Source organism: Piliocolobus tephrosceles, chromosome 9 (assembly GCF_002776525.5).
Source record: "Piliocolobus tephrosceles isolate RC106 chromosome 9, ASM277652v3, whole genome shotgun sequence".
Classification (NCBI taxonomy): Eukaryota; Metazoa; Chordata; class Mammalia; order Primates; family Cercopithecidae; genus Piliocolobus; species Piliocolobus tephrosceles.
Genome location: NC_045442.1, coordinates 14,291,307 through 14,317,498, shown reverse-complemented (window position 1 = coordinate 14,317,498; position 26,192 = coordinate 14,291,307). Strand labels below are relative to the sequence as shown.

General features: G+C 52.2%; 1 protein-coding gene across 4 annotated transcripts in view; it reads left to right on the top strand.

Annotated features, from left to right (window-relative positions):
- The window catches only part of GRK5 (G protein-coupled receptor kinase 5), a 255,238-nt gene that overhangs the window by 189,384 nt on the left and 39,662 nt on the right, over positions 1 to 26,192 (top strand). For all 4 annotated transcript variants that reach the window (XM_023224349.1, XM_023224348.2, XM_023224351.2 and 1 more), the window contains exon 4: positions 2,130 to 2,207. In XM_023224349.1, coding sequence (XP_023080117.1) covers positions 2,130 to 2,207 — 78 coding nt within the window. The remainder of the gene's footprint in view (positions 1 to 2,129; positions 2,208 to 26,192) is intronic.

Sequence of the window (26,192 nt, the reverse complement as noted above, 5' to 3'; positions counted from 1 at the left end):
GTGTCTGTGTGTGGGTGTGAGTGGGGGTGTGTGAGTGTGTGTGGGTACGTGTGTGGGTGTCTGTGGGTGTATCTGTGTGTGTGTGTAGGCACCTGTGTGTGGGTGTGTGTGGGTGTGTGGGTGTCTGAGTATCCACGTGTCTGTGTGTGGGCATGTGTGTGTGTGGGTGTCTGTGTGTGTGAGTATATGTATCTGTGTATGTGTGGGCACATGTGTGTTTAGGTGTATGTGAGTATCCGTGTGTCTGTGTGTGGGTATGTGTGTGTGTGAGTGTCTGTGTGTGGGCATGTGTGTGTGTGCATACATGCACACTCACGATCGTCAGGGAGCACAGAGGGAGAAAATAACAGGAAAAAGTCAAGAAGAAAGAGCCACCTTAAAGCATCTCAGGAATTCATCCATCAAGTCAAATCATCAAGAAATCCCCAGTCCCTCAAGGCTCATCTTGATGTGGAAGAGGAATTGACCTCTGGGGAGAAAGACTCTGACCACACGGCCCAGTGGGAATCCAGAGGCCAGCGCACCAGCCTGGCAGCTGTGACCTTGGGCAAGTCCCTGACTTCTCTGAGCCTCTGTGTCCAGCCCTATAAAATGAGGGGTGGGATTCCTTAAAGGAACACCGCCCTACCTCCCTGTGATCTAAATGATTGTAGTGTTCGTGTTTCTCCATGGGAGAAAATCGCTGGATCTTGGCTCTCCATTGGAAGAGAGAGGGCAAGACAAGGACACTTGCTCACTGTGGATGGAAATGAGCCTGGCTGCCTCTGTGGTCACTATGAGTGCTGCCTGCGTGCTCCCTTTGACTGGTCTGAGAGGAATCGGATCCTAGACACTGAGGTGTGAGGTTTCCCTGAGGGCCGGACAGACATCTGACTGCCTGGTGGGACGCCCGGGGAGGAGTTCGGGTCCGTCTGTGCTAGTGTCATTTCCTGTCTCTTTTGAAATAGCTGTACTTTTGGACAGAGGCTGACAAATTCTTGGGTGGTGGATTTTGAAATGGTTATAAACAATTTGTAATTAGCTCCTTTGTCTAAATGAGAAAGGGACGCTTACTCAGGCTTTTTATTGACTCAAGGCCCTTTATCCACGTGGCAAGTGCGTCAGATGTGAGCAAAGGAGCCCCTCTGGGATTCAGGAAAATTCAAAAGTCTGTTTATTGGAGACCTCCCATCTTTAGAGCTTGGGCCCCCTGGCTTGGCTAGTTATCAGAGTCCGAAATTCTGTGGTGTGGTTGAGGAGAAGCCCTGCGCTTTGAGGTTCAAGTCCCAGCCCTGCCACCTCCCGCTGCACGACCCTACGCAAGTCGCTTCCCGCCGTGGGCCTTCGGGATCTCCACCTACAGACAACGGGGTGGGGTGGCAGCCCCTGTTCTCCTGCGTCACTGCCCTGACTGTTTCAAGGTTCAGACAAGAACATCTTTAAAAACCTGTGTATGTTCACTTTGTAAACTGAAAAGCTGGAAAAGACCAGGCATCCACATTATTGCTTATCCTTGCAAGGTGTAATAATCACAATGGTAGTAACTACAGCAACTGTTTATTATTATTTATGATGGGCCAGGCCCCAGGCCAAGAGCTTGATCACTTCCGTCTGTATAATCACTGCATACCTAGGTGCTGGTACCATCTGCATTTTATAGAAAGGTTAAGCAAATTGTCTAAGATCACACAGCTTACAAGGTCTGAGTAACCTAAGGCAACTTCTTGGTGGCCTTCCAGTCTGGTGGGCTGTTATTTTTCCAGTAGTTTCCTTTGATTCATCTAAGTCAGTGGTCTTCAACCCCAGCTGCCCAGGTGCCAGCCCTCATGGCCCACTGGAAAGCCTGGTTTCATTGGTCTAGTGTGGGACCTAGCATCATTGTTTGCTCAGGGCTCCCTGCTGATTCTGATGTGGTCTGTGTGGAGCACTGCGGTCCTCCTGAGACCCAGCATCTGTGGGAGAGGGCAGAGTAGTTTGGACTGAACATCGGGGCTCCATGGCCAGGTCTTTCCCCCTGGCTTCCTGCCCTGCAGGAGAAGGGAATTGGTCAGGTGGCCTCTAGGGGGTTTCCTCCAGGGGCTGTGAGGTTCTGTAATCATAAGAAGCTCATGAGCAAAGCTGTTATTGTTCTTTTTCTCCTTCTGTTTTAGGCAGAATATGAAGTTACTCCAGATGAAAAACTGGGAGAGAAAGGGAAGGAAATTATGACCAAGTACCTCACCCCAAAGGTAAGGAACTTTCCAAACCCCACAGCAGGTTGCACAGGAGGCCTTATCCAAAAGTAGGAGCCCCTAAGTCTGTGCCAAGCCACGTGGGGGAGCTGTTAAGTGCTGTGCTGGTGGCTGTTGTTGATCTCCTGTGATCCACAGTTCTCATCCTCCCCCAGAGAGTGCCCAAGACTGGCAGGGCCAAGATAGGGATGGTCTAGGCCAGGCCTGAAGTAAGGGCGGGATGCCTGCTTCTTGGGGCCCAGCCCCTTCAAGGGTCACCATGCAGCCCTGTGCCCACACCCAACCATTTGTGGTAGGGCAGATAGAGGCCTGGCCAAGGTCAGGAGGAGAAGTGCCCAGAAAAAAGGGCTCAGCAGGGCGATTCTGAGAGGTTGGCGTGGAGGGGAAGTGTTGGGGGTTGATTGGGAGGGAAAGGGGGTGCCCAGCAACATCAAAGAATGGAGAGAATTCTGAAACATATTCTGGAGTGTTCTGTAGGGTCAGGGGCATCCACTGAATGGTTTAAGCATTGGGGTACCACCATCCTCAGGGTCCAGCAGCCTCAGTTCTCCAAGATCTGCTTCCTCTTGACTCACCTTCACAGAAGTGTGTTCTCAACCCATTTAGTGTTCTAGTGTCAGTAGTTCTGCCCACTTGGTCAAGTCACATTCCCTCCCTGGGCCTCTGTTTCCCTTTCTTAAAAGTGGCCTTCCTGCCAGACTCACCTCCTGGAGGTGTTGGGAGCCTGAGATGAGACTTGTGTGGGAATAGCCTTGCATGTGTCCCATCCCCTGGGGCCATTGGTGGCTTCATCCTGTTCAGGACCCTGTGGACCAACTAGCTCCCCGGAAGGGTATACCTCCTGGTGCCCGTCCCCGGCTACCGGTGGACTGAGGTCACCACAGCCTGTGGAAGGTCCTGGCCATCAGTCCTCCCACCCCCTGCACCTCTTGTACCAAATGTAGCCCTCGTTCTTCCCCAGCATCAGTAGTTGGTGGTGGCCATTGCCCTTGCAGGGTGAGCCCAGCCTCACGCCCAGAAGCGTTGCCCTTTGTCATGCCCTAGTCTGAACAGCCTGCTGGACAGCATCCCTAATAAGCACAGGGAGTCACCATCACCTTGCTGCCTCCCCTTGCTGTTTCTCTGCTTCTGCGTCCATCATAATCCATGCACTTCTCTTTCTGTGAGCTGCGAACACCCCCAGCCCTTTTGTACTTTTCAGAAATGACAGGATTTATGTTTATAAAACACTTCTAGGCATAGAATGGGGCTAGTTTGCTCTGGACAAGGCATGGCCCTGGGCAGGCACAGCTGCTGTCACCTGGGGCAGCACTGCCTTGCCATGCTCCAGATATGGGCCTGTTGATGTCTGTGAGGTTCTCAGGTGGACACAGTCGAGCAGATGTTCTCAGCAGGGTCCCTGTTCACCCAGTCACAGCCGATGTCATATTGATGAGGCTCTGGCGAGATACATTTTTGATCTCCTGGCCACCACTCAAGACAGTGTGGACACTCTGGGCATAAACACGTGCCCTGAGCTTAGAGGGGTGCAAGCACCCTAGAGGGCACGATGATGACAGCTCTCTGGCTGGGCTCCTATGGTGGGCCGCATGCCTCCGAGATGTCTCTGATGGTTCCTGTATCCACGAAAGGTTGCCCTGTTTATAGACAGGCCACTGAGGCCTGCAGAGCTGTATAGCATGAGAGGCCACTCAGCTGCTGGGGTCTTCAGCTGCCCTCTGCAGAGGCATCTTCCCACGGCAGCTCAGCTTGGCCCAGTCCACCGCTTCATCTGTGTCCCTATAGGGTGGCCCACTCACATGTATTCCCCCCAAACAATGGCAACTAGTATGTATTGAGGACCCCTTGTGTCAGGCACCACTGTCTATAGTCCTTGCTGTCACTGTGGGATGCAGATTCTGTTTGTTCCATCTTACCAATAAGGAAGAAGAGGCTCAGGGAAGCTGTCGCATCCCAAGTCACACAGCTAGTGAGTGACAGAGCTAGAATTTGAACCCAAGCCTGGGTGATTCTGGAGCCCTGGTTGTTTTCCCTGGGTGTAGGCTCCTCACCCCCCTTCACCGTCCTCCCACTGTCTGCGGCCTGGCTCTGATCTGCAGTGAGGGTGGAGTGCTCCCTTTGCCCGACCTTGCTGGCTGGATAGGCTCTTGTGGCTTAGCCAAGAACAGGGTATAGATAGACAGGCACTGGGGCAGCCAATGAGGGCTGCCACCGGGTCACCCTGTGGCCAGCCTTGTCCAGAAGCCCCTCCTGGCAGCCTCTGACCTGAACTCTCCCGACCTCCCTACCTCTGCTCAGCCTTGCCTCCATCTCCTGGAGGGATGGGCCCAGACTCCCCCAGCAGCTCAGATGGTTTTACAAGTACCTCAGAGCCTGCCCACATTTTTTCCCTTAAGTTCTCCTCAATTTAAAAACTTTAAGCCACACCATTTGTTACGGCCAGGGAGGCCTCCGGGGAAGGTGGTCGATCCGTGCCTTGGGTCAACTGTTTTCCTACAATAAACGTTGCCATTCCTTTCCATAACCGTCCCCATAACAGCTTGCTCCGGAGCCTGATTGACTTCTCACATGCCCCTGGGCCCCAGATGCAGCGAAGCAAGGTGGTGGCTGAGGAGCTGAGTGAGTGACTGAGGCCCCAGCACTGGCTCAGAGGACTTTGACCAACCCCAAAGCCACTGTCCCCAAGCCCGGATGGTCCTTGCCTTGGGACCCCTCCTCAGTATGTAGCTCATGTGTCTCAGCTCTGCCCAGTGCTTTCCAAAGGGTAGACCATGGGAGAGTGGCCAGTGGAGAGGCTCTGTGAAAGAAAGCCCTCTGTGGTCAGTAACATGTGGGCAGCACTGTAATGCCGTATCTCCCCTGGTGGATTCACTCAGCATGTGAGCATATTCAAGGCTCTGAGAAGTCCTGCAAGAAAGAAACCTCTTTAACTGTTACCAAAGCATTTCCCAAAGTTATTGACCATAACATTTTTTTCAGTTTCCGGCACACCTTGGGCTACAGAACACATCTAAGAGCCTCATGCCCACACCTCCTTCTGCTCCAGCATCCTATCCTGGGACCGCTCCCACAGCCCCACACTGGGCTCTGGCCACACCGTTTCCCAGGCTCACTTGGATGGCCGTACTTTGTGGCCTTTGTTCAGGCTGTGCCCCAAAAGGCCCTTTATCTGGAAGGCACTGTCCCCTACTCTGTCTTTCTCGCTTGTGTATCCCTGCTTAGCCCCAACATCCCCAGCTGCACAGAGCCTCTTCCGCCTCTCGTCAGAGCCCATTGCCCTCACCTGGGTGGTCTCTGAACACACTGTTCCATTGTTGTGATTCGGTGCCCCATGATGGGGATTCGAGGAGCCCACCTTCAGAGTGGGGGCAACACAGAAGCAGGTTAACCAAATGCCCCATGATGGGAGCAGTGGTGGAGCTGTGCTCAGGGAAGTGGGAGATCTGGAGAAGCTGCCCCAGCCCAGCCCAGGTGAGCCAGGGGAGCCTTCCAGGAGGTGATGCCGCTGAATCAGATCTTAAAGGATGTGGAGGAGGAAGCTGGACACGAAAGAAGGGGAAGAAGGAGCGGCCTTCATGGGTGCAGTGCAGTGGGCATTTGGGGCTGTCTAGGGATACTTGTAATTGACAGAGTTGTGGGGGAGGGAAGTGCTCCTAGCATCTGATGCGTAGAGGCCATGGTTGCTGTTGAACATTCTACAGTGCACATGGCAGCTTCCTACCCAGAGTTACCTGGGGGCAAAATGTCAATAGGGCTGAGGTTGAGAAACCTTGGCACAGAGGTAGAAAAGGGCTCGGGGTGGGCAGTGCTGTGCGGGTGGGGATGGGGAGGGGGCCCCTCTGGGCTGTAGGAACTGGGAAGCCATGTTGAGGTGGCGGCAGTGTGGAGCTGCCAGTGCTTTGAGTGCCACTTGTATTTTAGGATGATCCCCCTGACTACATGGAGGAGTAATAAGGGGGATGAGGAAGGACTGGAGGCAAGAGGCCATCTGGGGAGCAGCCCCAGGTCCCCAAGCTGGGCCTGCAGCCTTGGGGATGGGGAGGAACAAGTGCCTTGCAAAACAGCAGAAGGAGGATGCCCTTGGGCTTGTCTTGAGTCTCTGGGTGGGTGGAGGTGTCCCCAGGAAAGACAGAGCACAGGATGAGGGCTGTGGGAAGGTCCACCTGCTCTCGGCAGAGGCAAGGGGATTCACTTTGGATGGAGACAGTGGCATCTGCTCTCTGTGTCCCCACCCCAGCATGACGCTGGACACATGGTTCTCGATCAATGTGAGTTGGTTGAAATGAAATACTGAGGGGAGCTCTGGAAGCTGCCCTCCATGGGCCCATCAGCTGTCCTGCCTCATGTCTCTGGGGAGCCACGCTTGGTGAGCTCACATCCTGAGGTGTCTGCCATCTTGTAATTGTTGGAAGCCAGGATAAAAAGCCCCTGCCTAAGCAATGTCTATGCCTGGAGCTCCGTTCTCCTCCCCATGGAGGACGCCCTACCAACCCTTGCCTGAAGTTTCTATCCCAAGAGGCAAAGCCCACTCCGTAGACACTGCCTCGAATCCTGCATCGGTCGCCCACACACGGCCAGCTTTTGGGGGTGTTACAGGGCGCTAGTCAAGGGTGGGCTTGGAAGGGGTTGAGAGCTGTTGGAGAGCTCACAGAAGGGCAGTGGAGTGCTGAGAAGGAGGCGAGCTTTAGGGTCAGGTAGACCTGGTTTCAAAGCCAGATGTCACCTCTTTGGGCTGCATGGGCTTGGGAAAGTTGCTTAACCTCTCAGTGCCTCAGTTTCCTTGTCTGTCAAGGGTGTGGGCCATGAGGATCATAAATAAAAGTAGCAAGTACTGAGCATGGTAGCTGGGGCATCTTCAATGCCCGGCAGCAGTGCCTGTCATCTGCCTTTCCCCACCTTCTCCTTGCCTTCAAAATCAGGCTGTTGAATGAGGAAATCGTTCAGACATGGAACTGCCAGCTGTGGAGTGTGAGAGGCCAGGGAAGGGTCCAGAGGGCCTCCAGCTGCAGAGGGCTGGACAGAGGCAGTGCGTCAGTCAGGATGATTTATACTAGCTGCCACAACAAACCCCCAAATCTCAGGGGCTTCTCTCAGCAAAGGTTAATTTCTTTTTCATGCATCATCCGATTAAGTCATCAGCTCTTCTGGGTCCTTCTCTCTGGGTGACTCAGGGATCCTGGCTGCTCCTGTGGACCCCACCATCTTGAATGTGTCGTCTCATGGTCAGTGCCACAGGGGAAGAGAGGGATGAAGGAAGCACAGCAGCTTTTAAGTGCTTGACCCAGAAGCAACACTCATCACTTCCTCTTGCGGTCCATGGCCAGTGGGGAGGCTGGGAAAGGGAGAGGAGCATGTGGAATATTAGGTGAGCACACCAATAAGCCTCCCACTGTACATTCCCATCCCTCATCCCCCAAGTTAAGAACATCACGTGGTAGGCTCGTCTCTGGTGCTGGTTAGACAGCCATGAGCATGGCGTGTCTTAGGGATGGTCTCAGGTTTGTTAGCTCGCAGAAGCTGGCCAGCGGGCCACAGTTGGATCTGAGTGTGTGCTGGGCTCTGAAGAGAGCTGAGCAGCTCACCTTCTACCCTCCAGTTCTACAGCCCAGAAGTGATACCGGTCTTGCTCTGTCACCCAGGCTGGAGTGCAGTGGCGTGACCTTGGCTCACTGCAACCTCCCCCTCCCTGGTTCAAGCAATTCTCTGCCTCAGCCTCCGGAGTAGCTGGGATTACCGGCATGCGCCACCACGCCCAGCTAATTTTTTGTATTTTCAGTAGCGATGGGGTTTCGCCATGTTGGCCAGGCTGGTCTTGAACCCCTGACCTCAGGTGATCCGCCTACCTCGGCCTCCCAAAGTGCTGAGATTACAGGTGTGAGCTGAGATTACAGGTGACAGGTATTCAGAAGAGGGGAGGGTCACTCTGAGCTGAGGTGGCCCAGGAAATGTTCCCATTGTAATAATAATAATCGTAAGTGAAAACAGAATTATATTTCATCCACCATTACAGATGACTTTTTGAAATACCTATGGCCGGGCGCAGTGGCTCACACCTGTAATCCCAGCACTTTGGGAGGCCGAGGCAGGCGGATCACCTGAGGTCAGGGGTTTGAGACCAGCCTGGCCAACATGGCGAAACCCTGTCTCTACTGAAAATACAAAAAATTAGCCGGGCGTGATGGCACATGCAGTAATCCCAGCTACTCCAGAGGCTGAGGCACGAGAATCACTTGAACCAGGGAGGGGGAGGTTGCAGTGAGCCAAGGTCACACCACTGCACTCCAGCCCGGGTGACAGAGCAAGACTCCATTTCAAAACAAAAAACACAACAAAAATACCTTTTTTTTTTTTAGATCTATTGGTATAATTCTCATACCATAGAACTAATTCTTTTAAAGGACAATTCCATGGTTTTAAAAAGATTCAAAATCATATAACCATCACTGCTTTCTGATTCCAGGGTATTTTGTTACCCCAAGAAGAAACTGTTGTACCTGTTAGCAGTCACTCCCTGTTCCCCTTTCCTCCCAGGCCCTGACAGCCACTAAATCTACTTTCTGTCTCTAGACCTGTTTCAGACATTTCATAGAAATGGAATATCACATAATATGTGGCCATCTGTGACTGGCTTCTTTTGCACCATAATGTTTTTAAGATTTATCCACATTGTAGCGTGTATCAGCACTTCACTCCTTTTTATGACTGAATGATATTCCATTGTAAAGATATAACACATTTATTTATTTATCTATTCATCAGTTGATGGACACTCGTGTTATTTCTACCTTTTTGTTGTTGTTGTTGTTGAGACGGAGTTTGGCTCTTGTCACCCAGGCTGGAGTACAATGGTGTGATCTTGGCTCCCTGTAACCTCCACCTCCCGGGTTCAAGTGATCCTGCTGCCTCAGCCTCCCAAGTAGCTGGGATTACAGATGCCCACCACCATGCCCGGCTAATTTTTGTATTGTTAGTAGAGACGGGGTTTTGCCATGTTGGCCAGGCTGATCTTGAACTCCTGGCCTCAAGTGATCCACCCACCTCAGCTTCCCAAAGTGCTGGGATTACAGATGTGAGCCATCGTGCCCAACCTGCTTCTACATTTTGTTTCTACTTTTTTGCTCTTATGGAATAATAAGGCTATGAACATGCAGGTACAAGTTTTTGTGTAGACATGTTTCATTTGGGTATATGCATAGGAGTAGAGTTGCTGGGTCGTAAGGCAACTCTATGTTTAAACTTTTGAGGAACTGCTGGGCTGTTCTTGAAAGCACTGTACCATTTTAAATTCCCACCAGCAGGGTTCCAGTTTCTCCACAACCTCATCAACACTTGTTATTTTCTGTCTTTTTTATTTTATCCATCTTAGTGGGTGTGAAGTGGTGTCTTGATGTGATTCTGATTCATACTTCCCTAATAATTAATAATGTTGAACACCCTTTCTTGTGCTTTTTGGCCACTTGTGTATCTTCTGTGGCAAACGTCTATTCAGATTCTTTGTTCATTTTTGAATTGGGTTGTTTGTCTTTAATGTCGAGTCAGAAGAGTTCTTTATATGTTCAGGATACAAGTTCCTTATCAGTATATGGCTTACAAATATTTTCTCCCATTCTGTGGGTTGTCTTTTCACTTTCTTGATGGTGTCCTTTGAAGCACAAAGATTTTTCATTTTGATGACATTCAGGTTTCATTTTTGTAACTTGTTTTTAAATGACTTGTTTTCATTTTGTCTTATCTGTCCTTGTAAGAAGGCCTCAGTTTTTGAAGGGAAAGGGTGTGTATGGAAACAAAGTAAAGAAATCCTAATGCACATTTAGCCCCATGACCTGGTCTTCCTTTGAAAAACGAGAGCCCCACTGCCTATTGGAAAGATCAGGGCCAGGCCTGGTCCTTCTTGGACATTCAGCCCCTTATCCTAGTTGACATGACAACATTCTCCAGACTTTGAGTTCTTCCATTCCTAGGACCGCGCTGGCCTCTTACACACTTGCTCCTGGAACTTCCTAGCAGTTCCCCAAGTTGGGTATTAGCGTACCCATTTTACAGATCAGGTAACTGAGACTTGGGAAGAGAAGAGGCTGGTCCAAAATGGAGAAGCGCCTGCATGACCTGCTTTGGCCGTGTTACTTGTAGGACGTTTTGCTGCAGCTCATTTTAACTGGGCCCGTGAGCAACAGTGCCGGTTTCTGTGGTTGCAGTGCCCCACCCCAATTACTAAGGTCTGGCAAGAGGTGCCAGTTTTGATGTGGCTTTGTTAGGCACTATCAGTGGATTCCAGGGGAAGCTCAAACCCATGCCTGGTCCTACTGAAAGGGCCTGTGTGGGTTCTTCCTGGACAAGGGGGTGGACAGGTGGGTTGGGGCAGGCTTCTAAGGAACTGGTATGGCATCCCTCCGTGGGGTACTGGGAAGGCCGCTGTGCAGGCAGCTCTTAGAGCGCATTTCTTGCCAAAGGTCTGCAGGCAGGATATTGTTCTCTGAGACCTCCATAGATGCAGGGCTGCCTCTTTGTTTCAGTAAACAATGATAGGGTAAGACAGGGAAGTTGGTTCTTGTGAAGGGGGAAGTTACCCATCAGCCTGTGTTTCCACACAAAAGAAATCTATTCGTAGTGCTTGTTGGGCTCTCTGGAAAACATCCACATTTTATAAAGTCAAGAGCTTGAATGAAAGGAAATAATAACGACTCCAAATTCCCTCCTCTGGCTCCCCACCCCCACCCAGGCACCAGCGTCGGGAGGCCGAGCAAACCCACACAGCTCCTCGGCCTCTGGCACAGGCAGTCGGCTTCATCCTTGTCCCTAGGACCTCGTGCAACCCCAGTCCTGCCACTTTCCAGCTCTGCATCCTTGGAACCTCAGTTTCCCCAACTGAGTATGGGGCCTATAAAAATGGTGCTCACCTGAGCTTGTGGCCATCAGTCATTCTCTAGCACTTGTGTGGTTTTGGCCATGTTTGCAGACGACCCTTAACAGTTACCTATACAATGATTTTCTTTAAATCAGCTCATCTTTTAACTTAAAATAAATGTGTTTTAAAAGGAAACCTTGTACCAGGAACGTGCCTGGAGAACCAGTATTGATTTGTCATACATAAAGGTAACTGGAAAAATTAAGATTAAATCCAAGCTAGATTCTCTATTGCCTGCATGAGGCTGTGAGCCTGAAGGCTTCATCCTTGTCATTTTAAAGGAGATTAGTGAATGTGGGAGACCTAATGACAAGACGGTAGCACTGCCTGCGACTTTCTACTTCATGATGGGAGGCTTGCAGGAGATCCGAAGAGAATCACTTTTTCACTGAGTGATTCAATATTATCTAATTGTGTCCCTGTACTTCCTAAGACCTCTCATCATCTTTAGAAGATGCCGGGCTAACTCTCTGCTTCCCAGCTATGGTGCGTTATGGAAATGGAAATGCTGGCTTGTTTTTGGTAGAGACAGCATGACCTAGGGCAAAGCACACTGGACTGGGAGCCAGGCTCCTTCCTGATCTCCCTTCCTGGGGTCCATGGCCCTGGTCCTGCTTAGAGTCTGCCTGTTCATCCAACCAATTCATGGTCTCCCGGGCAACCAAGGGTGTGAAATATGGGGGGCTTGGGCAAATGGCTCCCTTCCAAGTACCTGTCCCATTCTCCGTGGGGCTTGGGGTCCCAGACACCAGCCCTGGACCCAGCTTTTCATCTCTGCTGAGATTGCTCAGCCCTCATCTTCCAGCCCCTGGAACAGGATCTCTATCCTGTTGTCAATTAATCCAGTGAGCTCAGAGTCCACCTTCACGTGGGCAGAGGGTCTGGCTGGGCAGCTGCCCCTGCTAGGCCATCTACCAGCGTTTCCAGCTTCTTGCCACAGCCCTGCAAACAGGCTGGAGGGCAGAAGAGGACCGAAAAGAAAACTTGAGAAAGGGACTTCCAGGAGTTTTCTCAAGCAGCAGTAGTAAGGGATGGGGGTTGGGCCTCTTCCTCTTCCACTTTTGGGAGCAGCAGAGAGAGGAATTCACAAATCAAGCCACAAATCAAGCACAAATTCACATGTGTGCTCATGAGCTGTCCTGGGACAGCTAGCATTTATTGAGCTACTACTGTAGCCTAGAACTTCATATTCCGTGTTTTGCTAAGTCCTCATCACAGCCATGTAAAATAACAAGAAGTGGAGGCTCACTCAGGATGGGTGCCCAGGGAAATCGCAGGGGCTGCCCAGTTCTGGGCCCTGCACGCAATTTTATCTGCAGATTCCCAGCATGCAAACAGATAAAAAAGATCTGTGGTTGACCAAGCTGGGGGCTGGACTTCCCTTTTTCCTCCCTTCTCCTTCCCCTTCCCCAGGCTCTGAATTTGAGGAGAACATTTAGGGTTGTGTGGATCCCAGTTTAAACACCATGGAGCTGAGCTAAACTCCTCATTTCCTAGATAAATAAACTGAGGCCCAGAGAGACCCAGGTTGGAAGAGGAGACTGGAATGTTCCTTGTGGAGCTTTCTATAACTCTGTGCTAGAAATAAGGAGGGGAGGCCTCAAAAGGGATGCTTACTGACTTGGCTTTCCTACTCCCACTGGGGATGGCCAGCAGCTGGGCTTCAATTCCTCTGAGGCGCTTTTTCTTTAAGCCAGTAAGTGTCTAAATGCTGAGACATTTGTAATGTCTGTGCAAAGCAGAGAAGTTGGCTGTTGCCGGAAGTTCTACTAGTTAAGCACTAAGTCATTACCTCTCTGGGTTTTAGTGGAGGAGATGGGAGAAGATATTAATTTAGCACCTACTGTATGCTACATGCTTTATAGCTTTAGTGCATTCTATCTTCATGACTCTCCTATGTAGTAGACACTGTTGTCCTTGTTTTACTCCAGGCAGTCAGAGTTCTTTAGCTCATCATGGTGAAACTGGGAGAATTGAAAACAGGGAGGCTGAGCATGGTGGCTCATGCCTGTAATCTCAACACTTTGGGAGGCCAAGGCGGGAGGATTACTTGAGGCCAGGAGTTTGAGACCTACCTGGGCAACACAGCGAGACCCCCATCTCTACAAAGAAAAGAAAATTTGGAGGGCTGGGCGTGGTGGCTCACACCTGTAATCCCAGTACTTTGGGAGGCCGAGGCGGGCAGATCACCTGAGGTCGGGAGTTCAAGACCAGTCTGACCAACATGGAGAAACCCCATCTCTACTAAAAATATAAAATTAACCGGGTGTGATGGCGCATGCCTGTAATCCCAGCTACTTGGGAGGGTGAGGCAGGAGAATCGCTTGAACCCGGGAGGTGGAGGTTGTGGTGAGCCAAGATCACACCATTGCACTTCAGCCTGGGCAACAAGAGTGAAATTCCACCTCAAAAAAAAAAAATTAATTAGCTGTGTATGGTGGTGCGTGCCTGCAGTCCTAGCTATACAGGAAGCTGAGGTGGGAGAATCACCTGAGCTCAGGAGTTCAAGGCTGCGGTGTGAGCTATGATCGCACCACTGCTCTCTAGCCTGGGTGACAGAGCGAGACCCTGTCTCAAAAAAAAAGAAAAGAAAACACGGATGCAAACAGATACTAGTGTGCAAATATTTATAGCAGCATTATCACAATGACCAAAAAATGGCAACAACTGAAGTATCCATCAATGGATGAATGGATAAGCAAAAGTGGTCTATCTCTACAGTGCAATGTTATAGCACAGAAAGGAATGAAGCACTGATACATGCCCCAGTGTGGATGAACCTTGAAAACATTACGTGAACTGAAAGAATCAGACGTAAAAGGCCACATGTTCTGTGATTCCATTTCTATGAGGTATCTAGAATAGACAAATCCATAGAGGCAGAAAATAAGTTAACATTTACCAGGGGCCGGTGGGAGGGAGGGAGGGAGTTGCTACTTAACAGGTACAAAGGGTCTGTTTAGGATGATACACATTTTTGGAACAAGATAGAGGTGACGGTTGCCATGATGAACGTAATGAATGCCACTGAATTGTACACTTTAAAATGGTTGAAATGGTGAAGTTTATATTATGTCTATTTTACCACAATGAAAGAAAAAGAGCAAGAAAAGAGTGGGATGTAAGCTGGCCTGTGCAGTGCTGGAGCCTGTGATCTTTCTCTTCCTCTGCGTTGTCCTCTTGAAAGTTAACCAAAGACAAAAGTTCCCGCTGAATCAGCTTCCCAGGTGTAGCAGGGGGTGGGGCGGCAAGGCCGGGGAATGAGCAGGCCCCAGAGGCGGGGTCGGGCTGGCGTCCAGGGGCTGGGTGTGCCAGCGCCATCGGGGCCCAGCCCAGCTGCTGGCCCCCAATCTGGGCCTCGGCTTCCACTTTGCACTGTGTCCTTAGCATCTTCTCACGTCACAGTCTCCCACGCGGCATATTTCATGACTGCGTAATTGTCCTTCAAGTAGCCACACCCCACCCCTCACCAACCTTTCCTGGAAAACAGCTTGTCTTTGCCCACAGCCTGATTTCATCTTGGCGCCTCCTGACGCCCTTGAGGCTGATGTGCCTTGCCGGAGCTCCTCACAGCTGGCCAGGGCAGGCCCATCCAGGTCCTTTTTCCTTTCTCGTGACCTTCCAGGTCAGAAAACTGGAGGTTCCTTTGATGCTGGCGGAGCTGGCTCTGCCTCTGACCCCGTCCTTAATGTGTGTGTATAGTGTTTCCTGCCCAGAACGCCTCTCTCTGGAGTGGCGGCAGACAGAAGACTCAGCCACAGGCTTCCTGAGGGCACCCCCAACTCTGTCCTGGGTGGGCAGTGATCCTGGTCCCTGTGGCAGGCCCCCCCATCCATGGACCTTGGGCAGAGAAATGGCATCACGTGTCTGAGGTAGGGGGCAGGTTCTCTTGAATTTCCTGGCTCTTGGGAGATTCCTGCACACCATGCCCCCCCCACCCCGGCCCCCACCCTGCCCCTTTATTTCCCAGCCCCAAGGAATGAAGTCTTCACTGGAGAAAAAATCCAACACGATTTCAGATTGAGGAGGGTGGTGGGTATTCTGGAAGATGGAAAGTTGGCGGGCCCTGCGCTTGCTTCTCACGCACAAAGAATGAGGGACACTCCCCACCATTTCCCTGTTGTGAACATCCCCAGCGCCTTGGGGCCTGGGCTCCATGTGTCAGTGACCTGCGTGTGGTTACACTGGCCCAGGTGGAGCTGGCTGCATGCAAACCACGGGCCAGGAAGAATCGTACTCCTCCTGCTGCTCCTGCAGCTGCGCCGGTCCCGCGAGCCCCCCGCGTGCGCGGCCTGTGTAAACAGCGCGTCATCTCCTGTTGCACACTTTGGGCCGGCGGGTCATGACCAGGGATTATCAAATTGACAGAACTCAGCTGGCCTCTCACTCCATGTCCGGGCACATTGCATTTTGTTAATTATCGTCTTTTGCTTTTGACGTAAAGGGTCGGGGTCTGGCTCAGGGTCACTGTGTGTTTTCCTTTCCTTCTCATTAAAGCTGCCCAGCTCTCAGGCCCCCAGTTAAATTCTGTCAGCATTTAAAGATGTCCTCCCTCGCTTCCCCACCCCTAAGGACCCTTCATTCTTATTTCTGTGAAGCCACTGGAATAGCAAAGGAATTGTGGGTCAGGGTCTTTCAAACCCAGTCCATTCTTTTTCTTGAAGGGCTGCAGCTATTTCTGAAGGGCTGGGGTTTTTTTACTTTGTTGGCCCAGAGAACATGACACGCTGGGTCTCAGGGTGACCAGGTCAGCAGGGCACTGTGAAGGGGCTGGAACCAACCCCGGCCCTTTGTAGCCCCGAGGCAGGGCTTGCTCCCAGCACTTCCCAGCCACATGGCCCTCACTTGGTTGCTCATAGCCCCGAGCCTGCTCTCTGCCTGTGATCCTCAGCGCAACCCTGCCGTCTGAACGGCGTCTAGAAAAGTGTCGGTTCTGCCATTAGGAAAAGTGAATTCATCCAGAGCCCGAGTCTTAGGAAGACTTCCTAGTGCACAAACGGCATGAGCTGAAGGATAGAAGGGTCCTCCCTATTGCCCGGCTAAACCCCCTTTACCCTTTGGGCCATGAGCAAACCTCTCCACAGCCGTGGAGCCACCTGTTGGTAAAGAGGCCACCTCTGTGAGTGCTCTCTCCTGGGTGCTGAAGGGCTGTGACCTGCGCTCTACAGCCTGCAGTCCTTGCTGACCTTGAACTCCTGCCATCGGCCAACAGAGTTGGTAGCTGGGGTCCTTAGGGTGGACCTCAGGGCCTGGGCACGGGATGGGCACTCAGGGAACCTATATGACTGATAGACCCTAGCTGAAGAAGCTTTCTGACTTGTCACAGCAGTGGCCCCACCTCCACCTCTGCTCACAAAGACAGCTCCCACGCCTTGAAGTCTCTTCCTGGCCTGGTGGAAAAACCAGCTACCCTCAGGGTCACCACCAAAGAGGTACAAGAGATCCTCAGCCAAAGAATTAAGGAGGTTGCAAGAGTGGTGGTGTGTGTCTGCACCATGATGGAGTCACAGGCCCTTCGTGGATGCCAGTTACTTCTGAACACTGTGTCACCGTGTCACTCCCGCTTTCTCCCCCACCAGCCACACGAGGCTCCAGAGAGCCCTGTGAGCCCCTTAGACTCTAGGTCTTTGGGCTGTTCATCAAGGAAAGATAAAAATGGCAGACTGGATGCCATCTTCCTAAAGGCATGATGGCCTCTGCAAGGGCCCTGGAGAGATCGCTTGGAAAGTTGGAGACAAGGGAAGATCCAGAGTTTCTTTGAGGGGAGACTGAAGCTTAAATAACTTGCTGAGCATGTTTTTTAAGAAAAAGAATAGGAGGTTAGGTACAAAAGTGAATATTGAGAATGAGAAAAGAAATCACAACAAATTACTGAGGCCTCGGAGATTCAGGTCCTTTTCATCTGTGACCTCAATTTCCCGGAAGTGCTTCTGTAGAAATGCTGTGTCTCCCAAGAGAGAGCATTCTATAGCTCGCAGGACTACAAGTAAAGAGCCCTTAGCCTGGTGCTGTGGGTCAAGCCTGTAATCCGAGCACTTTGGGAGGCTGAGGCAGGCAGATCACTTGAGGTCAGGAGTTCGAGACTAGCCTGGCCAACATGGTGAAACCCAATCACTACTAAAAATATAAAAATTAGGCGGGCGTGGTGGTGTATGCCTGTAGTCCCAGCTACTCCAGGGTCTGAGGCAAGAAGATTGCCTGACCCCGGGAGGTGGATGTTGCAGTGAGCTGAGATCGCACCACTGCACTCCAGCCTGGGCGTCAGAGTGAGACACCGTCTCAATTAAAAAACAAACAAACAAAACCCTAAAGTTTCGGCCTCCTCAGCTTCATTGCAGATCTGCTTCTTTTTTTTTTTTTTTAAAGATAGAGTCTTGCTCTGTCGCCAAGGCTGGAGTCCAGTGGTGCGATCTTGGCTCACAGCAACCTCCACCTCCTGGGGTCAAGCAATCCTCCCGCCTCAGCCTGCGGCATAGCTGGGACTGCAGGCATACAGCACCACGACTGGCTAATTTTTGACTTTTTAGTAGAGACTGGGTTTCATCATAATGGCTGGTCTTGAACTCCTGACCTCAGGTGATCCGCCTGCCTCGGCCTCCCAAAGTGCTGGGATTATAGGCGTAAGCGACCGCACCCAGCCTCAGTCCACTTCTGATGGGAGGCTGTGCCCACCTTCGTGGGAAACAGTGAGCATCACCTTCCTTCGAACTCAAAAGACGCACAGTGAGCGCCTTCCGGCTTTGATCACAAGGACCTCTACCCACAGGTTGCCAGTCCAGTGTGTCTCTGCCCGTGCCGTCCATCGCCTGGGCTGACCATGAGGACACCCTGATGAAGAGCCGGGGGTGCTCGGGCTGAGAGCTGCTGGATGTTGGCATCAGACGCAGGGTGGAGGGAGGGACAGGCCACAGCACTTTCCTGTGAGCGTGTGGCTGGGCTGATTGGTTTTCTCCCCAGTGACCCCGAAAACAAAACCCTGCCTTTTTTCCTTTGGTCTGTTCTTGCCTGGGGCTTGTGGATCACGTCTCCTGCCTGGCCATGGACAGAGAAAGGAGCTACTCCAGACGGACGTGAGGGTGTGCAGCTGTGGCTCTTCCACATGGCCCTGAAGGTTTTGATTAAAAAGGTGGAAGAATGGTGCTTTTTCTTCCTGTCAGCCAGACCTTAAATCAGCCCTCAAGTGAGGTGCTCTCTACACCTGCTGCTCAGCAAACCTCTTTCTGTGGTTGTGACTGTCTGAGCATGTGTAACTGCGAGCCAGGGTTTAGGGTTGGAGCAGCCCCCATTTGCCCCACCACCCTCTGCTTTCCCCAGCCCAGGACCCTGTCGCCGCAGCTGGGGGAGCAGGGCTGAGTGAGCTCACGGAATTGGAGCTCGGCGAGACGAGGGGAGCTCTTGGCCATGTGAAGAGCATTTGGAGGCCTCCTGCTCACCTGGCCTAAGCCCCTGATTTTACAGATGGTGAATTTGTCTGGATTCTTGGCAGCAAGTGGCAGATACTTACCTCCAAGTTGCTCAAACAAAGGGGGAATTTACTGCAGAGATGAGGAGGAGGGCATTCTCTCCTATGGTCAAATGAAACCATGAGATTGACACGGCGGGACCTAGGCTGGGAACCCCCAAACCAGGATACTTCTCCCCCACCCAGCAGCCCTATCCTACAGTTTCTGCCTGAGATGGCCACGGCCCCTCCATCTGGTTTTAATTAAGAAAATTCCTTAGAACTGTGATTGGCCCAGCATGTTACAAAGGCAGGAGGTGGACCAGATGACTCCATAAAGGACCTTCTGGTGGGCAGACCTGCTATTCTCTATCTCCTTCTTTCCTGCTGTGAACATTCACACTCGTCCTCACAGGCGTGTGCGCGCACACACACACTTACCCAACAAGCATGTTGAGCACCTACTATGTGCCAGGAACATCATCAATTCTTTCAGCAAAGCGGAGTGGAGAGATTGCAGGGTTTGGAACTGGGCAGGCCTGGATTTGAGTCTTAGGTCCGCTACTTACTCAGTGTTCCGTCTGCGGGCGTTTGCGGAACCCCCACAGCACACCTAGTGCCCTGCAGCACTCCATCCCGATGAGCAGGAACGAGGCCACACTCCTCTTCACAGAGCGCTCTGGGGCTCAGTTTCCACATCTGTGACCCCGGAACAGTAAGCCCCCACCTCACAGCGTTGTTCCCGAGAGCAACAGAAGTAAAAACTTATGAGAAAACCCACATCAAGGCCCAGCACAACGCCTGCCTCTCTCAGGGGCTGTGACTGTTGGGCCAGCCTGTCCCTCAGGCGCCCACAGCAGCTTCCAGCCCTGGCTCCTGCTGGAGACCCAACTCCCACCCCTGCCCCCGCCCACGCCAGGCTTCCCGTAGCTGACGCAGATCCCCTCGAGGAGGGTCAAGGGGCGGCCAGGGCATGGTTGTGGGAGTGCCCCTCCTCCGTTCCTGCCCTGGAGGAGAAATGAGGGTGGCCCCCCAATCAACAATGACCTCCACCCCGTGACGGCAGGACAGGGCAGCCCCCTTGTGTGGAAGGAACGGGACCCCCAGGAGCCCCTTTCTTCCAGAGTGTCCTCTCTCTCCTGGTCAGCTTGCCTGAAAGCTGAGCCTGTCCACGCTGGGAAATTGCAAATAGTTTACATGGGAATGTCAGCGGCCCACATATGAAAATACACACATCATTAAGCCCTAAGTGCTTGCGTCTAGAGATAGAGCGGACAGTCTCCCGGGCCGACCTTTTGTCCACTGACAGAGCCGTGGCTCATGAGCGCGGACGGAGCTCCTCAGCGGGATGTTTTCCTCTGTTGAAGCGTATGTTGGACGTTAGTGCGCGTGCGTGTGTGTGTGTGATGCATGACAGCACTATACAAACACCGTTGGTCAAAACACGCAGAGTCCACCGCACCTCCAGCCCCCATGGGCCTCCCGGGAGGGCTTGTTCCTCAACGCCACATCCTCCTGCACACTGTCTAGGAAGGAATGTGGCGTCCTTGGAGTACATGCTGGTGCTCAGGGATGAGGTTCTCTGGCCAGATTCCCTGAGTTTGAATCCTGTCTTTGCTCACAGGCCAACTATGTGCCCTTGAGCAAGTTACTTAACTTCTGAGCCTATTTCTGTACCTGTAGAGTGGGGATAGTAAGAATAATAAGACCTATCTTAAAAAGATTAAACAAGGTCACTCCACATAAAGCTCCTAGGACCTGACATATCATAAGTGGGTGCTCAAGAAAAGGCAGTGATGGCCAGGCGTGGTGACACATGCCTGTAATCCCAGCACTTTGGGAGGCTGAGGCAGGTGGATCACTCGAGGCCAGGAGTTCGAGACCAGCCTGACCAACATGGGGAAACTCTGTCTCTACTAAAAATACGAAAAGTAGCCGGATATTGTGGCACGTGCCTGTGATCCCAGCTATTTGGAAGGTTGAGGCATGAGAATCACTTGAACCTGGGAGGTGGAGCTTGTAATGAGCCAAGATTGTGCCACTGCACTCCAACCTGGGTGACAGAGTGAGATCCTGTCTCAAAAAGAAGAAGAAGAAAAAAGAAATGACAGTGATGGCAGTGATGATGAGGATGATTGCAGCAGCTGTCTCCAGAAGGTGGGGCTGGAAGAAAGGTCCTGCCTGCTGGGAGGATCATCTTGGATGTGGTTACGTCGGAAGCAGGTCCTGAAGACTGGGTGGGGTTTGGACATGCCATGAAGAGGTGGGAAGGAATGAAGGCACCGAGCAAAGGTCCAGTAGCCAGAAAGCTGGCGCTTGCCCAGGAAACAGCCAGTGTGGGGCCAGAGCACTGGAGAGGAGGGGACAGAAAGGGGAAGCAGGTCAGGCAGGATGTCGGGCCAGGTCTAAGAAGCCACTAGACTTAGTCCTATAGGCAATGGAGGCCATTGATGCTGTGTGGTGCAGAAAAACTCCTTTGGGGGCCATTGTGTCAAATGAAAGAGCAAAAATAACAGAGACCTGTGAGGGGCCTCCTCAGTAGTCCAAGCAAGAGAAGAGAATCCTCCAAACCAGGGCAGCCAGCTGGAGATGGAGAGGAGGCGGTGGGTGGCAGAGATGCCAGGGCTGAGATTGCTGGATATGAGTGTTCCCAGCTGTGAAATGGGGACCAGCTGGTTTGGACTGGGGCCAAGGAGGCCAAAGCCATGTCCTTCGTAGAGGGCTGGCTTAGGACACTTGGTTAAGGGCTTGTACCACTCAGATCCATGCCTCCCAGTTGGAGGTGCCAATCCTGGCTCCACCATGGGCCAGCAGGTGACTTGGAGGGGACCCCTTCTTTCAGTTTCCCCATCTGTGCCGTGAGTGGGTTGAAGGGCTAAGCCCTGAGGGGTCTTTCCTGGAGAGTCCTCTGATCTCCCCCTCCTCCTGCACCATCGCACTCCTGAATTCTGAACGAGTGTCAGGCCTGTGTTTCCGGACAGTTCCCTGGGTGACACGGGACACAGGATTATTGGTGGCTCCTGGGGAGGCCTCCAGGTAAAGCTCTGAGTTGATTTCATGGCCTTTCAGTCCCCCTCCATCCCTGGGTGCCTCCAAGGACACCAGCCAAGTACTGCTGATTCCATCTCCACTCTGACACTTGAAACAAGGGATGTTAATGCAGGGAGATGCTTTGGGAACCAGAGCCTCAAACATCTGGAGTTTCTCACTGATGCAGGAAATGATGTCCCTTCCTCATGTCAGTCATTCATGGTGCGGAGGCAGGGAGCAGTGCCGGGAGAGCAGGTGCAGCCGCCTTGGCGACGTCATCCTCAGGGCTGATGACTCAGCCACCGGTGGCTGCCCCAGGAGAGGGTCAGCCTCACACGACGGCAGCGTGCCCTGTCAGCCGTTCCTGTTTATTTCCCGTGATCTTCACTAGTCCCTCTGACTCCAAGCAGCATCTCCCCTTCTATTCAGTGCTGGCTCCAGCCTCCAGGCCCTGGCCCTACAGTCCAGCTTCTCTCTCCTTCAAGGTCCAGGCCTGTATTACCTCTCCAGGGCTCCCTCTCAAATTGATCTGTTTTGTTTTTCTCTTTTTTTAAATTTGAGACCACATCTCACTGTTGCCCAGGTTGGAGTGCAGTGGCTCAGTGATCTCGGCTCACTGCAACCTCTGCCTCCCGGGTTCAAGCGACTCTCGTGCCTCAGCCTCCTGAGTAGCTGGGATTACAGGCGTGCGCCACCACGCCCGGCTAACTTTTGTATTTTTAGTAGAGATGGGGTTTCACCATGTTGGCCAGGCTGGACTCGAACTCCAAACCTCAGGCGACCCACCCATCTCGGCCTCCCAAAGTGCTGGGATTACAGGTGTGAGCCACCGCGCCCGGCCAAATCGATCCCCTTCTTCCCTCAGTTGTTATTGCAGAGGCCGCACTGCTCTGGTCTGAGATTGTAGTCAGTTGGTAATTATTCCAGGTGTGCCCACCTGGCCTCCCGTCTTTAGGGACCAGAAGGCTGGCAGGCTGGTGGGGTGAAGGAGCATAGGGAAGCTATGGCTCCACCTTGTGGATGGCCTGCCCTGTGGGCCTTGGCTGAATGGGCAGAGGCACAGCTGGGGTTGGGCTGTCGCCTGCCCTTGCGCGCGGGTGTAAAGCCTCTGTAACGCTGCTGTGGGTGGGCGTCTGAGCATCAGCCTTGGGTGTGGTGGGTGATCCACACGTGCTTCCCGGATCGTGCAGAGTGTGGTGCTCACTGGGGTGGCTTCATGCCCAGGCCAGGCCCCTGCCTTCCTCCTCAGCACCCCTCCTCCCCAGCCTGCCTCAGTGCCTGAAATACCCCAGATCTTTCCTACTTCAGGTTAAGCACAGATGGCACCTGTGAAGCTGCAGCTGACCTGGGAAGGGTGAGGCATTGAGCAGTTGCTGTACCAAGGTGTACTAGGGGCAAGGGATTAGCCAGCAAGTCACCCCATTCACTCTAAACCCATTGCTATACAAACGCAGCTTCAGGACAGGCCCCTAGCTCTTCTCTCCAACCAGACTGCCACCCCGACAGTCTCATCTTTGAAAATTCCGAGGCTCCTGTGCATTGAATCATTCCTGGTCAGCAATACGTCATCCACACCATGCCTGGATATCCCAGAGCTTTCTGTTCTGATGGAACAGAAGATGAGAGAGGTGACCTGCGTGGCATGTTAGAGTTTAAAGTCACAGCAGTGGAGGATGCGTGAGATGAGGACAAAAGGGAGGGGAGGGGCTTAGAGAGGAGTGAAGGTGCGAAGCCACCCTAGGCGTACTTCATCCATTTTGGTGGGGGGTCTGCCCTACTTACGTTCCAAGTGGTGGGAAGAGCTTTTCTCAGTGCCCTGTGGTGTCCAGAAAAACATCCCAGGCAAGCGTCATCTCTTGCTGCCTGAAAAGGTACATTCTGGTTGTCACGGACATCAGGAACTGCCCGCATCCCCAGAACCAGTGGCACAGAGCAGAGGGTGAGTCTGGGCCACAGGGACGAGGTGGGAAGAAGGGGTGAGTTGTTGTGGGTCCTGAAGGGAGTTGCAGACCAGCATGAGCTCTGTCTGATCTGCTCGCTGGAACAGCAGGCAGCCTTGGCTCCCCCGGCCCAGTGTGGCTCCAGGTTCCTCCATTGCAGGAGGAGGATTCAAGGTCGGTTTCCCATCCCAACAGGGAGGCAGAGCAAGTTCTTTTACCTCCAGGTGAAGGGGGCTTTTATACAGAGGAACCGGGTCACAGAGCAGGCAAAGTGCCCCCAGCTTCAAGGTCACCTCTGTCCCTCCCCAGCTTCAGTGGGGACCAGAAGGGGAGGGTCCTTCACCAAAGAAGTGGGTGGGGAGCTCAGCACTGGGGACTGATTGCCAGAGGGGTCCTCACAGCCCACGGTTCCTTGTGGCAGGCAAGGCCTTTCTCAGCCAGCCAGAGGGGAGAGAGCTGTCTGTCCAGCACCCCAGGCTACACAGCTGTGTCCCCAGGGCATATCTTGGTGTGTTCAGCTGTCCCAGAAAGACTGTCACGGAGCCCTCCTCAGGGGTAGCTGGGTGTCACCCTGACCGTCATCAGAGTGGACTCTGGCAGGGCCAGGCTGGCTCCCCACGTTGAGGCTGACCACAGAGTAGCTTTAGCTGTGCAAGGCCACAAGGGGCAGGCATTCATGGGAGGGTCTTCAAGCAGAGAAACTCCCCTGCTTCTTCCGGTTAACTTGATACCTTTCAAAGGAAGCTTGGTGCCCAGATTCACTGTTGTGTTAAAGTCAAGGTCTGCAGCGAGAGCTGTTTAAGGAGACCACCTGGTGACCTGAGGGGGTCCCGGACCCCTGGGGGAATTTTACCAACGAGCACCACCAAGACCCCATCCAACCTGGCTGCCTTCACCTCTGCAGGCATCTACAGGCCTTGAGGCCCTCACGCTTGGATTTCTGTATGGTTAGACACTCAAGGGACATCTTTGACGGGGGAAGCGTGGCACCCTTGACCCTCAGCTCCATCCCAGAGGGACATCCTGCTGGAAGAGCCAGAGTGCTGCCCAGCCATAGCTCTCCTGACATGCCTGAGTGGAGTGACGGTAACATTTCTCTCCGGAACCCACCTGGCCTGTAGGATTCTCCCCTCCGCAGCCCAGCTTACGGGCCCACCAGACAGGGATGGGAAACTGCATGGAATTCTCCTGCCTTCAAAGACCCAGAGAATGGATCCCATGTGCTAAGCTGAGGTTACTCAGAACCCTAGAGCCCTCTGAGCTTATGGGTGCCTTGTTTCTTACACAGTGTGTCTGATCCGACATGCAGCCAGCGGAGGGCCTTCTTAAAGGGTCTGTCTTTGTAAGTGACTTTTCTGAACTGGAGGGGAAGGACCGGACATCCTCTGGTTCCATTGATACAAACAGTAAATGTCCGACTATAAATGCTCACTTCTTACTCTCCTGGCAGGTTTGGGCTTTAGTTTCAGACACACTGGCCAGCAGCTTCTTATTCCCGTCTTAGTGGCAAAGGTGTCACTCCCTGGAGGCACTTGAAATGGCGTTTGGTTGGAATCGTTTAATCTCTTCAAGTCGAGCCACTGGTTGTGGAGCCAAACGTTATTGCCCACTCATTAACTCCCTTGTTAGGGCTTTGCCTTTGGGCAGAGATCCCCCGCCAGCCAGTCCAAAGTATGAGAGTGGTGTGACTTCATGTACACAGTTGGGTCACCTCTAGACCCTGGACAGCCCCCTTCTCACATCTGCTGAGAAGGGAGTCCAGTTGGCTGTCCCCGCCTGCAGGTAGGAGGGTCAAATTCTGCTTTGCCCCTTACTCCGTCTTCCATAAAGCCTTTCCCAGATGAGCCCAGCTCACCATGGCCCCTCCCTTCTCTGAGCCGTGGAGCTCATTGTCTTGAGCTGTGCCACTTGCCTCTGCTATGGGACCAAACAGCACTCTGGTCCTCATGCTGAGCTCTGCAGAGTACCAGGGGCTAGGGTCAGATCTCATGGGTCCTGAGGGGATAAGGTGAGAGGAGGCACAGGTGGCCCAGACAGCCCACTCCCTCCAGCCAGATCTCACTCATTAGACACCCAACCTAGGTTCAAATCCCCTCTCAGGCACTTATTGGCTGGGTGACCCTGAGAAAATTGCTTAACCTTTCTGAACCTCAGTTTCCTCATCTGCAAAATGGGCACTATGATAATAGATACCTCAGGGTATGATTCAGTGAATTAATGAAGCAATGTGTTTAGCACAGGACCTAACTAGAGTTAGCCTTCGATATATGTAAACCATTGTTACCAATTAAATTATTTTTATAGGTTTTAAATATTGGGTCTGTGAATAAGTTTCATTTGCAGGAGAAAAGTTTGCTACTAAAACAAACAAACAAAACAAGGAGAAAGAAGCTTTGAAAGCCGTTGAATTTCAACCAGCCCATTTTGTACTTTACCACGTACAGTACAACCGAGAGGGATAAGAACTTTTCTGTTAGGATATTATACCTTATATTATATCATTTCTGTCTTACTGGAGAAAAAGTATTTTGAGGTCAAAACCACACTGGCTCTATCTCTTTTTCTTTTTTTTTTCTCTTTCTTTTCTTTTCTTTTCTTTTTTTTTTTTTTTTTTTTTTTTTTTTTTTTTTTTTTTTTTTTTTTTGAGACAGGGTCTCACCCTGTTG